At 39.2% G+C, this 16,076-nt stretch overlaps 1 protein-coding gene across 1 annotated transcript in view; it reads left to right on the top strand.

Annotated features, from left to right (window-relative positions):
* LOC128030893 (transforming growth factor beta-2 proprotein-like) overlaps window positions 1-14,740 on the top strand; it is a 34,970-nt gene extending 20,230 nt beyond the window's left edge. Inside the window, exons 3-7 of the mRNA XM_052618971.1 lie at window positions 2,541-2,673; window positions 4,198-4,308; window positions 10,106-10,274; window positions 11,477-11,630; window positions 11,721-14,740. Coding sequence (XP_052474931.1) covers window positions 2,541-2,673; window positions 4,198-4,308; window positions 10,106-10,274; window positions 11,477-11,630; window positions 11,721-11,879 — 726 coding nt within the window. The 3' untranslated portion in view covers window positions 11,880-14,740. The remainder of the gene's footprint in view (window positions 1-2,540; window positions 2,674-4,197; window positions 4,309-10,105; window positions 10,275-11,476; window positions 11,631-11,720) is intronic.
* The last annotated feature ends 1,336 nt before the right edge of the window (window positions 14,741-16,076 follow it).

The following is a 16,076-nucleotide window of genomic DNA, read 5'->3' as shown; positions in this document are numbered from 1 at the left end:
TCATTATGTTATTAGTTTCTAAGTAATATACCCAGCTCCGCCTGTGAGGAAAGTCAGTAAGTTTTAGTCCAATGTGGTAACATTGCCAAGCATTTTCAGGAAAGAATAAAATCCTCTCCAGGTCAAAATGACTGGAACACAACACAAGGGTTTAGTCTTCTGAACTATGAATGTGTCTGCAAACAATACCAGATTGAGCTGCTAAAGAAACCCAGGCCACTTGGACTCACTAATACGCACTCAGATCAGAAAGCCATCTTCACACCAAGCGAACAAACCAAACAGTGACGTCAAACAGACTTGTGTATGCAGTGTGAAAGCGCCCACACATGCACTTTTTAACTTCTCTTCTCCTCCTCCTCTGTCCTTGTATGTTCGTTTATTTATCTTAAGGGTGCTGTAGGGCTCGGGCCCATCGATCAACGGGGTTTTATGTGTGTGTGGAGAGATGTGAGTGTGGAATGCTGTTTGGTGATTTAGAGTTCGGAGGGTCTCGAGGGCTAAATAAAATCCCAGTGCTGGCGAGGTCCGCGCTCCCCGCCTCCCACCTGCCTCTCCGTTTAACCTCGCTCCCCTCCTCTCTGTTCATGTGTCAGGTCCGTCATGACAGGTGCAGTAAACACTGGCCCACTAACACAGAGATGGTGAATGTCTTAGGGAGGGTTTAAAAGGACTTTGCAGGGAAGGGAGAGGTTGATCCGCTTCCATCTGTATTACTCATGTTGAAGATCCTGTCGTAACTGGTCAAGTTCATACAGTCGTTATATTTAAAATCAACTTCAGTACTTATAATATAGTGCAAAGTAATACGTTTGAATGTTCAAAAGAACAGCTTTTATTTGAAATAGAAAACTTTTGTCACATTATAAATGTCTTTACTGTAACTTCTGATCAGTTAAATGTGATGTAAATGTGATGTTTATCTGCTTACACTAGACGACAAGGAAGTCGACCGTAAGTTGAAGTCGGCCGGGTGCCGTCATCTTGAAACAGAACTTCACTTGCGTTAGCCTCCCATTGACTCCCATTAGTTTTGGCGTCACTTTGACAGCGAATAACTTTACATCTGAGGCGTTTAAAGACTCCGTTTGTCCATTTTTTATTTCTATAGATACACGACAATGTATAAAGGGCTCCATTACCTTCTATGTTACATTATGGCCCCGTAGAAACAGTTTTTGTAAAAATAGGCTAACGATTGCGTCATAACCACTTGACTCTCTGTCGCATTACCGTACAGACAGGAGGAGACGCTCGCAGGCAATTAACTTAATATGGCGTACTGGCGTTACATTTTAAAATACTATACAAAATAATACTTACTCCTGCTCACTCACACAAAAGAACTCCCCGCTCAAGCTCGCCGTCTTGCAAGATTAACGATGGCAGTTTGCACGCACAGCTACTAGAAGATTTACATCTGTCAGACAGGTTGCTGATGTCGTCAAGCTTTTTTTGAGTCTGCGCGTCAGAAACGGAAGTGCTAAAAAACGCTAAAAATGGGTTTCACTTGTCTCAATTGAGTTCCAATGGGGTCGCTGTGTCCATTGCTTTTACTGTCTATGCTTTGCCCCAGGGCGTCCAAGATGTAGTTGACTTTGTTTCTTCAGTAGAACACAAATGGAGATTTTTTACGCAAATTAAACCCTGCGGCTCGTGACTATACATTGATGTGTAAAGACACGTAACGTTCAGTCAGACAAACCGATCGTTTCATGTCTTTACGCATCAGTGTATCATCATGAGCTGCAGGGTTCAACTTGGTTTTGTTTGTGTATGTTTTTTAGACTCTCAAAGCCGTGATTCCCATTCACTTCTATTATAAGACTGACAGACCGCAACGGTTTCAGTTAAAAAATCTTAATTTGTGTTCAACTGAAGAAACACCTGCATCTCGGATGCCCTGGGGGTAAGCAGATAAACGTCAAATTTTCATTCTTGGGTGAACTATCCCTTTAAAGTATTAATTTCTTTAAAAATAAACAAATAAATAAATAGATCCCTTATATCTAAGTAATTCAGCAGCTGTTAAATCAATTAAGTGTTTTTACCGTTCAGCGTGGAGATTTATCTTCATATCAGCAGTGTTGTAACTAGACTCCCAAGGCCCAAAAGCGTCAGCAAACCCCTGTAGCTCCAGTATAACAACCCTACAATTAACAATCTCCATTTTGGCCTCCGTCTGAGCCTCTCCATCCCACATTCACCTCCGCGGCCTGATGGAAGGAAGCTGAGCTGTTGCAGCATCGCAGCTGAAGCAGTGTTTTACACATTAAGAGCTGAGCTGTCCAACGTAAACACGCAGCCACGAAGGACAGAGGAATAACAGTGCACCCTGTCCAGCATCTGTTTCCGCCACCGCAGCCTCTCCAAGCATTTCCCAGACCTGGCTAATCAATCAGGGAGCTTGCAGTGGGAGGAAGGGAACTGCTGTTGAGGCGCTGGGCAGGGTGCCGCTTCATACTGGCCGAACTGGCACGTCCATGATGGTGTTTGCACTCTGTGGTGGACCCTTGCTAATGCCTATCCTGTTTCTGTAGATTTTAGGTCATAAAGAGCTCACGTCACCCACGCAGCGCTACATTGACAGCAAGGTGGTGCGCACCCGTACGGAGGGCGAGTGGCTGTCGTTTGACGTGACGGAGGCCGTCAGCGAGTGGCTGCTGCACAGAGGTAAAGGAGCACGAGATTGTGGAAGCCAGTTTAGTGTTTATGATCATTCATGTATCAGTCCTACTGGAAAATCCAACTAAAATTTGCGACAGATGGCTTTTAGTGCCTGTGTGTATGTTAGTCTTCTCCAAAAACATTAGACCCTGGACCACAAAACCAGTCTTAAGTGTCAATCTTTCGAAATTGAAATTTACACACCATCTGAAAGCTGAATACATAAACCTTCCATTGATGTATGGTTTATTAGGATAGGGCAATATTTGACTGAGATACAACTATTTGTAAATCCGGAATCTGAGGGTGAAAAAAAAAATCAGAAAATCATCTTTAAAGTTGTCCAAATTAATTATTAGCAATGCATATTACTAATAAAAAAGTAAGTTTGCATATATGTAAGGTTGGAAATTTACAAAATATCTTCGTGGAACATTATGGGAGTTATCTTCTACTCATGGATATGTGTAAAAAAGAAGTGTGCTTAACCGTATTAAATATGCACTAGTAGACTACTTTGAATCTCAATAGTATATTTTTAAAATAATATTAATTATTATTAATGTTATTAATATTAATTAATAAGGCTACTAAAGTGTACTGACTAAAACTATGTTTCATAACACACTTAAAAAAACACTATAATAATGCCAAATTAAACATTTTATTTAATTCATGTTTTAATAATACATTGTCATGCTTTGAAGTACCCTTTTTCATGTGCTGATTAACATACTTATTCACTTGTAATTTACTGGATTATAATTTAGCCAGTGTTATTTGATATCAGGTAATATATTTTAGATGTTCTAAATTGCTAATTTTTTTTCAAATCTGTAGTTACACATTTATTTAAACACATAATATTCAAGTTGCTTTTCAGTACATTCAGCAGTAAATTTTCACCATATTTCTAAGACAATAGAAGTAAAGTAAATTACCTTAAACAGTAAACTGATAAACATTTCTATTTAATTGTAAATAACATGTAATATTACATTTAGTTCACACTTATAATAAATTAAGAAACTTATATTCAAAGTATATTTTCTACTGACACACTAAATCAAAAGATATAATCTAAAAGCAAACATGGTTGTGAAGCATCTGCACAACATTAATGGATTCAAATCCTTCATGCATGGAAAGTTGTGTGAGTTTTCACCATGACTTTTCAAAGTGCACGAGAATAGCAGTAATAACAGGCCAGAGCAAAAGCAATGATGAAGGATCAGCATCGGCATACATGAGCTCATAACAGCCCGGGCCCAGCGGCTCTCCATCACGTTACGCAGGAGAGCGATAGAGCTCAGGCTGCAGCAGCAGATCTTCAGCGTCACTGTGATGTGGATGTGATGAATGCTGGAGCTGAGAGATGGCAGTGACGCTGTGTGTGACTCCTGAGGGATGATGGGAGTGGGCTAGGTCTACATCAGGCGCCAGATCCAGAGATGAGCTCATTAATCTGCAGTAGATTATCTGACCTTGCTGTGCATGTGTGTGTTTCTCACTGTTTTCCTCTCCCACCAGACAGAAACAATGGATTCAAGATCAGCCTGCACTGTCCCTGCTGCACATTTGTGCCGTCAAATAATTACATCATCCCCAACAAGAGCGAGGAGCTGGAGGCGCGCTTTGCAGGTGGCTTTGGGTGGGGGTGCGAGTCTGTTCGTTTGTGAGTGAAGGGTGTTTGTGTGTGTGTGTATGTGTGTGTGTGTGTGTGTGTGTGTGTGGATGTGGATGTGAGTGTGTGTTGGAGGAAAAGAGAAAAATGGAAATCCATGTTTTTGATTCTTCATTGATTCCATCAGACTTGTTTTATGTATATAGTTGTCTGAAAGGATTGGGTCTGATTAAGGGCTGAATTGGAGCAGATCAATTCAAAACAAACGTTTACTTAAAAGTACATTAGCAGTCCAAAATCTGGACACACCTACTCCTTCTAGATGAGGCCTATTTGTCACGTTTTACAATAATAATAAAGTCATCAAAACAATGAAACAACACAAATGGAGGCTTGGGAATTATGTAGTAACTTAAAAATGTTAAACAAATGAAAACTAGCTTATATTTGAACTTCTTCGAGAGTCTCCACCCTTTGTCTAGGTTCCAGCTTCTAGTCACATACTGCATTTAATAAAAAATAACTAAAAAATACGTTTTTTTTTTTTTTTTTTTTTTTATGTTTGATGGACACATGTTGATTGTTGTCCTTGGATATATGATCTTATTAAACTAAATGATCATTAAATATATATATATATATATATATATATATATATATATATATATTAGTGGTGGGCCGTTATCAGCGTTAACGTGAGACTCTTATCGGGCGATAAAAAAATATTGCTGTTAATCTATTCTCAAAGTTGGGTATGATGACTTTCACCTTGATATTTTATATAACCGACTGACTGAGGTCAGCCTAAAAAGATGCTCAGGACAGTTGACGGGTCACTGCTGCACATCGTCACGAAAGCTTATCTTTTTCACATGTTTTTAAGCCTTACCGCTTGTCGATTTAAACATTAAAGCATCCAAACACAAGACGCGGAAAAGCTGAACGGAGTAGCTGGTTACGCGCGCGCTGTGTTCGGTGTGCACGAGAGAGAGAGAGAGAGGGCCGCATATCAGCGACACTGAACCGAGCTCTCTTCTGGGAAGTTCACCTCGAAGTCCCTCCTGCACCTGAACGAACAAATACAAATCGCAGTTTGAACCAACAAAAAGATGTGAAAGAGCCCAGTTCAGTACTCGCAGTGTTCTGGTGTTCAGGGCTCACGCAGAGAAAGGCGTCTCAAAACACTTGAACATCGAATTTGCTTATTTTTGCTCTTGTGCCGTCAAATACATACAAAATATGTCAAAATATCCACATTGGAAATTATGCTCGGAAAAAATGTCAGTTATTTCTTAAGTGAAAGTAAACAGTTGAGGAAAAAATGGGATGTGTATTATACTGGATGCGTTCATCGTCTCTTAAAGTGGCCGCGCCTAATTTAGCGACTGGCTGCTGTAATGTTAATCCAAGAAAATGAAAATGAAAATCACTCACTGCTCTTGACTGAATTACTTTGTAGTTTTAACAGTTAAACCAAAAATTATTCAGACACCAGATATATGTTTCAGGAGATGAGCCCCTTTTCTAATGCACCATCTAGCTTGATGAACCCCTTCTCAAAGACTTGATGTTTGTCAATTTTATTTGGGTAACACACATATTCAGAATTCGAATGAGCCATTTTAATCTAGATTAATCAAAATTAATTTCAAGTTCAGAGTGAGATTAATCTAGATAAAAAAATGTTATCTATGCCCACCTCTAATATAATATATATACAATTGTTATGATTTGTATTATTATATAAAGAAAGTTTTGAATGTGTTTTATTAAGAATATTGATGTTACCCTAAAGGATAAAAGTTAGTCAAATCACAGTTTAATTAATAGTTTAAGTATTTTAATGAACCTCTTCATGTTTATTAAAATGTTCCTGAAATATTCCATATGTTGTGTTCATGAAATCATGTTTATAGATAATTTATACATTATTCATTCTGCATTAAAAACTTTTTTTACATTTTTATATTTATTTTTTTATTTGGCTACTGGTATTTTAGATTAGATTAAACTAGATTCAACTTTTTAGTCATTGCACATGGGAAGGTACAAGGCAACGAAGTGCAGTTAGCTTTTAACCAAAAGTGCAATAAGCAGTAAAATCACTGTAATGCACATCCTTTCATGGTTAATTGCATTAGTACACATTAAAATGTATGCATTTGGTAGACATTTTTATCCAAAGTGACATACACTGAATTTAAGACTCATAGAATTTTTTTTTTTTAGAAAGGAACATCTTAGGTAACAAAAAAACCTAGGTAAAAAAAAAAAATCTTAATTCAATATTAATCGAAATATTATTCTTATTATATAATTTATATATTATATATTTTATATTTTCCCAAAGACACAAAAATCATAAAATACTTCTTTAGACAGAAAAATGTTACTTAATGTATGTCAGTATACTATTTTATTATTTTTATACTATTACTATTCACCTTAAACAAAAGCTAAATTAGTTATTATATGAAAGTAGTATTTCCACAAAAACAGTTTGTTAGGTTAAATTAGTTTACTTCATATATGTCATAGTCATGAACTTCCCTATTTTGGTCATGTTCCGTTCCTCGTTTTGTTAATTGATTAATCCCCACCTGTTTCCGTTCCCCTGATTTCTTTCCTTGTGTTTAAAAACTCTGTCTGTTCAGTTCCTTTTTGTCCGCTATTGATGTTATGTTCTAAGGTTGAAGATTTGTGTTGGCTGTACCCTTTTTCTCCCTTGATAATTAAAAGAACTCTTTATATAAATATATATATATCGATCTCCATCGTCGTGCACCTTGTTTTACACACCAGCATGTATTACAGAATAGCGGACCAAAAAAGTGTGTTTAGCTGCGATTTTCTTTCTTTTTTGTTTTGTTTTTTCCCTCTCCCGGAATGGCTATCCCCGTCAGTCCGACTCCTATGCCTGGAGCAACGGGACCGTTCGCTGGAGAACCATACCAGGGACTTTCTCGATCTGGCGTGACTTCTGACAGACTTCCTAGCCCTCTCAGGCCAGCATAGTAGAAAGCACACAGCGAGCAGTGTAAGGCACATCCTACCAGCGAGTGGTCCTAGGGAGGATTTTGCCGTTTTTCGTGGAGTGGGTGCTGGAGAAAAATGGATCACTATTCACTGTCGGCCCTGCTGAGGAGGATACCTCGAGCCCCACTCCTGAACCAGAGACCAGCCAGCTATCATCCCACTGCACAGAGCTAAAGCCAGAGCACACCACAGCCGCAGAGCCCGAGCCATCCATAATAAATGAGCCAATCATTGGGAGCTAGGACTCAAGAGGGCGAATGACCAGGTGTGTGAGCCGGCAACATTGTGCGTCGTGGGATTACTGATGGAGATCAAGGGCATGGAGGAAAGCCCTGCCCACACTCTCCTGTGTCTCCACTTGTTCCGTTCAGCCCTGAATCTCCTGTGTCTCCACTGGTTCCTTTCAGCCCTAAATCTCCTGTGTCTCCGCTGGTTCCGTTCAGCCCTGAATCTCCTGTGTCTCCGCTGGTTCCGTTCGGACCTGAATCTCCTGTGTCTCCGCTGGTTCCGTTCAGCCCTGAATCTCCTGTGTCTCCACTGGTTCCATTCAGCCCTGAATCTCCTGTGACTCCACTGGTTCCGTTCAGCCCTGAATCTCCTGTGTCTCCACTGGTTCCTTTCAGCCCTGAATCTCCTGTGTCTCCACTGGTTCCTTTCAGCCCTGAATCTCCTGTGTCTCCACTGGTTCCTTTCAGCCCTGAATCTCCTGTGTCTCCACTGGTTCCGTTCAGCCCTGAATCTCCTGTGTCTCCACTGGTTCCTTTCAGCCCTGAATCTCCTGTGTCTCCACTGGTTCCGTTCAGCCCTGAATCTCCTGTGTCTCCACTGGTTCCGTTCAGCCCTGAATCTCCTGTCTCTGCTGGTTCCGTTCGGACCTGAATCTCCTGTCTCTGCTGGTTCCATTCAGCCCTGAATCTCCTGTCTCCACTTGTTCCGTTCAGCCCTGAATCTCCTGTGTCTCCACTGGTTCCGTTCAGCCCTGAATCTCCTGTCTCCGCTGGTTCCGTTCAGCCCTGAATCTCCTGTGTCTCCGCTGGTTCCTTTCAGCCCTGAATCTCCTGTGTCTCCGCTGGTTCCGTTCAGCCCTGAATCTCCTGTGTCTCCACTGGTTCCGTTCAGCCCTGAATCTCCTGTGTCTCCACTGGTTCCGTTCAGCCCTGAATCTCCTGTCTCTGCTGGTTCCGTTCGGACCTGAATCTCCTGTCTCTGCTGGTTCCATTCAGCCCTGAATCTCCTGTCTCCACTTGTTCCGTTCAGCCCTGAATCTCCTGTGTCTCCACTGGTTCCATTCAGCCCTGAATCTCCTGTCTCCGCTGGTTCCGTTCAGCCCTGAATCTCCTGTGTCTCCACTGGTTCCTTTCAGCCCTGAATCTCCTGTGTCTCCGCTGGTTCCTTTCAGCCCTGAATCTCCTGTCTCTGCTGGTTCCGTTCAGCCCTGAATCTCCTGTCTCCGCTGGTTCCATTCATCCCTTAATCTCCTGTCTCCACTGGTTCCATTCAGCCCTGAATCTCCTGTCTCTGCTGGTTCCGTTCAGCCCTGAATCTCCTGTCTCCACTGGTTCCATTCAGCCCTGAATCTCCTGTCTCCGCTGGTTCCGTTCAGCCCTTAATCTCCTGTGTCTCCACTGGTTCCTTTCAGCCCTGAATCTCCTGTGTCTCCACTGGTTCCGTTCAGCCCTGAATCTCCTGTCTCCGCTGGTTCTGTTCAGCCCTGAATCTCCTGTGTCTCCACTGGTTCCTTTCAGCCCTGAATCTCCTGTGTCTCCACTGGTTCCGTTCAGCCCTGAATCTCCTGTCTCCACTGGTTCCGTTCAGCCCTGAATCTCCGTGTCTCCGCTGGTTCCTTCCAGCTCTGATTCTCCTGTGTCTCCACTGGTTCCCTCCAGCCCTGATCCTCCTGTGTTCCCTCCCAGCCTCCCTCTCCCGCCTCCTCCTAGACCAGTCAGTTCCTCTGCTCCATCTCCGCTGGTGCCTGTCAGTCCTGCAGCTCACTCTCAGTCAACGCCATCTGGGTGCTCTGGTCTGCCTTGGGACTTCCAGTCTCCAGCTCTGCCTTCAATTCATTAAATTCAAATCATTAATTTCTGTTCCTTTGTGTTTCCCTATTTTTGTCATGTTCCATTCCTCGTTTTGTTAATTGATTAATCCCCACCTGTTTCCATTCCCCTGATTACTTGTGTTTAAAAACCCCGTCTGTTCAGTTCCTTGTCTGCTATTGATATGTTCTAAGGTTGAAGATTTGTGTTGGATGTGCCCTTTTTCTCGCGTGATAATTTAAAGAACGCTTTATATATATCTCCATTGCCATGCACCTTGTTTTACACATCAGCACATATTACAGTATAATTAAAGACAACGTAGAAAGACCTTAATGTTTTATCTTGATGTATTTTGCAAATCTGCATCCTATTTTCTGTTATATACAAAATATACAAAATATTTTTTCGGGTAAACAATTTAGTTTGTACATTCCTGGTCAATTGAACCTACGTTGCAAAAACAAAATTTGTGTAGAAACTGAAATTGCTAGTAAATTTGTTAATAATTTTAAATTTACTAGTAAAATTGGTCAGAAATTGCTAGTAAATTTCACAAATGATTACAAAGAAATGGAAAGTAAAACACTGAATTTAGCACAAAATTAAGTAAAACATCCTCAAATGATGTTTATTTACAATAAAAACAAAAAACAGACCTTGCTGTACTGTTTGAGCTACAGGAATGTTTTTGTTGATAAAAACAGTCTAACACATTGTCTGGTTTTTGTGCGGTTCGCAGGTATAGATGACAGCTTTGTGCACATAGGGGATCTGAAGATGTTTAAAAAGCGGCGTCAGAGCGGTCAGTCTCCACACCTGCTGCTGATGCTGCTTCCTTCATACCGACTGGAGTCGCAGCACAAGAGCCACAGACAGAAACGTGCTCTGGATGCAGCCTTCTGCTCCAGGTACTACCTCCTCACAAACAGAGCCTTTCCCACTGTCTGCATCTGAACCGCAGCTGAATGTTCACCACAGCACAGTGCTTCTGCTGTCTCTATAGATACTCATCTGTCATCAGTTAAACACAGCCAGACTTAATTCCAGGATTATGTAATCGGCGGGCCACCTATCAATCCAGACTTGACTTAATCAGTTAACTGGAAAACCTTTCACTGTCGGATTAAAGCTAAATATGGCTTGATTATCTTTTAATAAAAGTCATCTGTATTATCACTCGTGCAGCCAGTTGCTGTCACGATCATGTTTTCTCTAACATTATACCAGTGTGCTGTTAAATTTATATTTCCTGATATATCAGATTCCATGTAAACATCCAGTGTTAACAAGCTGAGAAACTAGCAGACATTTCTCTCCAACACAAAAATCGACATTGAAAATCGATTCAGTGTAGAATGGACTGATCTGATTAACAGCATTGGCGAGAATCCAGGATTTTAAGAAATCACTTGATGGAACTGTTTTCTTTCCTGTGTTGACAAATTTCCTATTGCAATAGAAGGTTTGGGCTGGATGTCTCAAAGGACTCATCCTTTTCTGTTTTTTTGGTCAATAGCCATTAGACATTAACCACATCGCAGCTGTGAACAATGATTTGCTACATTCTAATCAGATGAAAGATGTATTATATAAGAGGCAGGGACATTTTGATTCTTGGGAACATTTGACTGGTCAAAACTCTGTGTAGTGCAATATGTTAAATGTTCATAAATGCTTAGATGAATGAATTAGAACTGAAAGTTACCTCTGCAAAAATTGGTAACTTGCAATTGTTACCTTAAAGAGCTATCTCTACTTGATTTATTCCACAAAAATCGGTTTGTTTGTAAAAAAACAAATGTTTATACTGTAAACTGGTTCAGTGATGTTAAATCGTATGTTATCAGTGTGTTCATGGGATTATACAGTATTCATAGAGCTAGAGAAGGCTCCTGCAGTTATTTATTTCTCAATTTACTCTTAAATATATATATATATATATATTTGAACTTAAATTGCCAATAGTAAGAGTTGGAAGGTTTATGTGCATATACTGTAGTTTGAAAGAGCACCAAAAATGTGCCACGAAGAAAGGTTGCATTTCAAACTTTTCAGGCCCTCAATACATCGGGTTAAACATCAGCTGCTTTTGTCTCCCATCATACCACAGGAATGTGCAGGACAACTGCTGTTTACGCTCTCTCTACATCGACTTCAAGAAGGATCTGGGCTGGAAGTGGATCCACGAACCCAAAGGCTATAATGCCAACTTCTGTGCGGGAGCCTGTCCGTATCTGTGGAGCGCAGACACCCAGCACAGCAACGTAAGACAGTTTCAGTTTCTTAAAAGTTTCTATTTGTCAAACAATGAATTTTAAATAGTATCAATAAGTGCATTTCATGTCCTGTTTCAGATCCTCGGCCTCTATAACACTATTAATCCAGAAGCGTCCGCATCTCCTTGCTGTGTGTCTCAGGATCTGGAACCCCTCACAATCCTTTACTACATTGGAAAAACCCCTAAAATCGAGCAGCTCTCCAACATGATTGTCAAGTCCTGCAAGTGCAGCTAGGAACGATCAACTCCGTTTCCGAGAACACGCATTCAAACAAACAAACATACAGTAATTTAAAACCCAATCACACACATGCTGCACAGAGCAATTCCTACAAACTCTCAAAAACCAAGATGACAGGTAAAAACACACATCTGAATGTGTGAATGTGTGCTGGAAACGGCCCTGTCGACATGTGTCACATCACCCGCTCCTCACTCTATGGATGTGAGTTTGGCAAACACTGGAAGTACGTGATAGGTGTTTATATGTGAAGCAAGCGGAAGAGAAAATCCCTTGTTCAATTTATATCAAACAAACACTTCTGTTTTTTGTTTTGTTTTGTTTTTTTGTCTTTTTTGTTGTTGATTTTGTTTCCCTCAATAATATGGATATTGTTTGTTTGGTAATATATAAAACCCATTATATTGTTCACCAGTACTGGTGAAGAGCTGGAAACTTCTGGCAAACCGTTGCCACAAACTGTACAGTTGTCGCAAATGAACTTCGAGTTTGGTGCAAATAAAACATTTGCAACAGAAAAACACAACAGAAAGATGAAATATTACAAAAAGGTTAATGCAAAGCTCAGAAATACATAGTTTAGCCACCTTACATGGTGTAAACAAAAAGGCAAGACCAACAAGTCACGATGTTCCAAGCAGCCAAAGACGTTTTGTTACATTGCAAACAGAAACATTCTCTACACACTGTGGAGACGAATGCTGAAAAAGGCAAAACCATTGCATTCTTGTATCTTTGTAGATGAAAAAATATATAGTTTCCATCAAATGTCTGTGCCATTAAGCCAAATGTTTAATTATGCTGGATATAAACATGGAGACATTGTTCATCAAGATTCTCTTCAAACAGTCGCTCTGCTATGACAGGAATTGATCTGAAAGAGAAAAGTGACCATAGAAGACGTTTGAGCTAGTGTGCGATCTGAAAAAGCAACATGTACTTGTGATGTTAGTTGTGTTTCAGAACTTAACAGCATGTGAAACTGAGCTGGCAAAACAAGAAGAAGTGTTTATGATTATGTACGTATATGTGGAAGTGTGATAAATGCCTTATTCTGAAGTTAAAAAATGTATGTCTAGCTAGCTCTTACTTCATTCTTGACACAAATCATTTGTAAACACAATTACTAGCAAAACAAAATGGTGAAATGGTGCCTACTAGTTTCTTTAGGATGGGCAGAAGACTTTTTATTTTAAGGTGATGTTGTTACAGTGTAATTATACAAGTTTGTTCTAAGTAATATTATTTAAGTACATGTACTTATTGTAGGGTTATATACATGCAACTACATCACCTTAAAATAGTGTTCACACAGTTTGCATGGTTTGAGAACAGTCCACAAAATAAATCAGCTGACAGCAGCCACAAATTTGCATAAAAAGCAGGCGTTTCTGAAAAGAATGACTGTGACTTTTAAGTACTCACTTCTCAGAGCTATACCAGAGCATGTCGTGCCTGGCTGAACTGGAATATGAGTGATTAGTAAATAACATGATAGTACTTGTGCTGAAATACAGCATGTATAAGTGAATTCAACTCAAGGTCCCTTATTAGAGCAGGTGAAGCTGTGATGTCACCAGTGTTGAAAGGAAGTGATGTCATCAGACTAGAATATAGACTGAGGCGATGGCAGGTCATATGCAATAGGTATGTTTACATGCACTAAACTAAAATGAATCCAGTCTGAATCGAGTTCTGTTTACATGAGCCCTAAATGTTGATTCTGGTTTGCATATGTGCATAACAATAATCCAAAGAAAACTTTAGCGCACATGCAGCTCCCAGTCGCCACATTCATGACATATAAATAAATATTGTCTCCACCACTCCAGATCATGAGACAGAACATATCAATTAACATAACACACATTTGTATGATATAAGGCCTATCCCCGATGCATATGATTAGCTACTATTTTTGCATATTTTTGAATCTGATTGAGAAAATAGTCAGATTTTACATGCTTATTTTTTCCTGTTTATTAAGGTATAAGGTGTGTAGACCAGAAATAATCCAATTTACAAGAAAACAATTAAGCATGTAAAGCAATATGATTGAAATCTCATTCAGATTGAGCTCAGTCTAATCATCTGCATGAAGGCTTTTCAGTCTGATTGAGGCACCAATCCAATTATAAGCAGATTATTTGGGTGCATGTGATATGAGAAGAGTATGTTGCTTTAGTAAAGTCAGAGATTTTGATGAAAGGATTTGAAGAATGTGAACAGACGTATGATGGACGTTTAAGTGAGAGACGTAACCCCAGTTCATTCTTTTGAACGTGTTGTGCAGAGACCTGCTTGACGAATGCACTGCCGCAGACGCTGACATCCATAACGCTTATCATGGAGAAATGGTTCAACACATCTCAAAGTGTCTTCCTGAATTTGTGATTTTGTTTTCTCTCAGAGAAAGTGATCCTTTGTTACGAAGAATTGCACTGACTATTTTATTTCTACATTTTTTTTTTTATTTGTAACTTTTGTTTGTTGGTTTTAATTTGTAGTTCTAGCTTCACACAGATGATGTGAGTGGCTTCCAGGTGGAGGTTCCCCTTTTTGACTAGTCCTTATCTTAACCAGTGTTAGAGAGAAACTGGTAGCAGATCAGATGAAAAGAGCAACATCCTTTCATGCCGAAGATTTTTAGGTGACACTTATTCTATTTGAATGCCAGTGGACTTCCTGCAGATACAGGAAGTGGAAGGATACACCAGCATTGTCACACTAGAGCTGTTTATTGTTATTATTGTCTATGATGATGATGATGTTGATATTGTTGACCCACTATGATGTATTGTAACACATTACTGTTGTGGTGCTCTAGTGGTAAATAAATTATTTAAGTGACAAGAGATTGTGAGCTTGTGCTTTACTTTGCTATTTTGCATATATTGCATAATTATATATATATATATATATATATATATATATATATATATATATATATATATATATATATATATATTATTATTATTATTATTATTATTATTAATTATATCATTATAAACATTATAAATGTCTTTACTGCCAATTTAATGCATCCTTGTTGAATAAAAGTATTGTTAATAATAATAATATTAAATAGTACTCACCCCAAACTTTTGAATGGCAGTGTTTTTTTGTTTTTTTTCCCCCATAAAAATATGAAGCTTAACAACTGTTTTCAACATTAAAAATAATAATAAATGTTTCTTGATCATCAATGCAGCATAGGAGAATGCTTTCTGAAGTAATGATTTTAGAGAATTATTTTAAAATCATCTTCATAATATTCTATGGATATGATATTTTCCCAAACAATCCACCCATCTAAGATTATACCCTGAAATAAATAAGACTTGTCTTTTATATATATATATATATATATATATATATATATATATATATATATATATAAAGTAAAGTGAGTTTTAAACATGCGTGGTTGAATAAAGGAAGTATTTTAGTGAATTGTCCCAAATCCAGACGATTCCAAATCTGAAAAAGGAAAAGGCTGCTCTATAACATAAACAGACTATATTACACTGCCTTATGATGAAAACCTAAACATTTAATCTCCATTTACTCTATTTGTTTATTTAACTCACATATGCAATGAGCGTGAGCAAGCCACCATGAACTACAGTACAAACCCTTGAGTTTATTCTGACGATGCTCTGTTACTGTATATCCTCCCATTAGCCCTGGAGCTCTGGAGTCGCGCCAGGCTCATTAGCCCAGTCTGAGGTTCCTCATGTAGGAGTGAGACTCGAGCAGCAGAAAGCTCTGGAGACTGTCAATCTGGAATTAGGTTGGGATTGATTAAGACTCAACATTCTAGAGATAAATGCTCTGCAAATGCATGATGTCACGCATATAGGCTACGTGAGAAATGCAGGTTTTTACCAAGTTCTTGAGACTGGCGTCAAGTTTTTTAGTTGTATGCCATCTTGGTACTTCACCACAGTCTTTTGTTATTAAAACTCTCTCAAGGCAGGCGTTGCTGATTTGCAACAGTTAATATTTTATGTATCTGGAGTACTAAAAACTTGTTACTAAAACTTAATTTGAGCCTGAGAGGGTTAAAATGGCTCTGAAAAAGGACAAAAAATTGTTTGAAAACTGTATTTCATTGTACAAGAGTCAATTGTTCATGGAGAAAATGTTGTATTTTTGTAAAGAGACACCTCTTGACCCCAAGTTGTGTAA

The sequence above is a fragment of the Carassius gibelio genome, chromosome A16, assembly GCF_023724105.1.
Source record: "Carassius gibelio isolate Cgi1373 ecotype wild population from Czech Republic chromosome A16, carGib1.2-hapl.c, whole genome shotgun sequence".
NCBI lineage: Eukaryota > Metazoa > Chordata > Actinopteri > Cypriniformes > Cyprinidae > Carassius > Carassius gibelio.
This window is presented reverse-complemented; position numbering and strand designations above follow the sequence as displayed.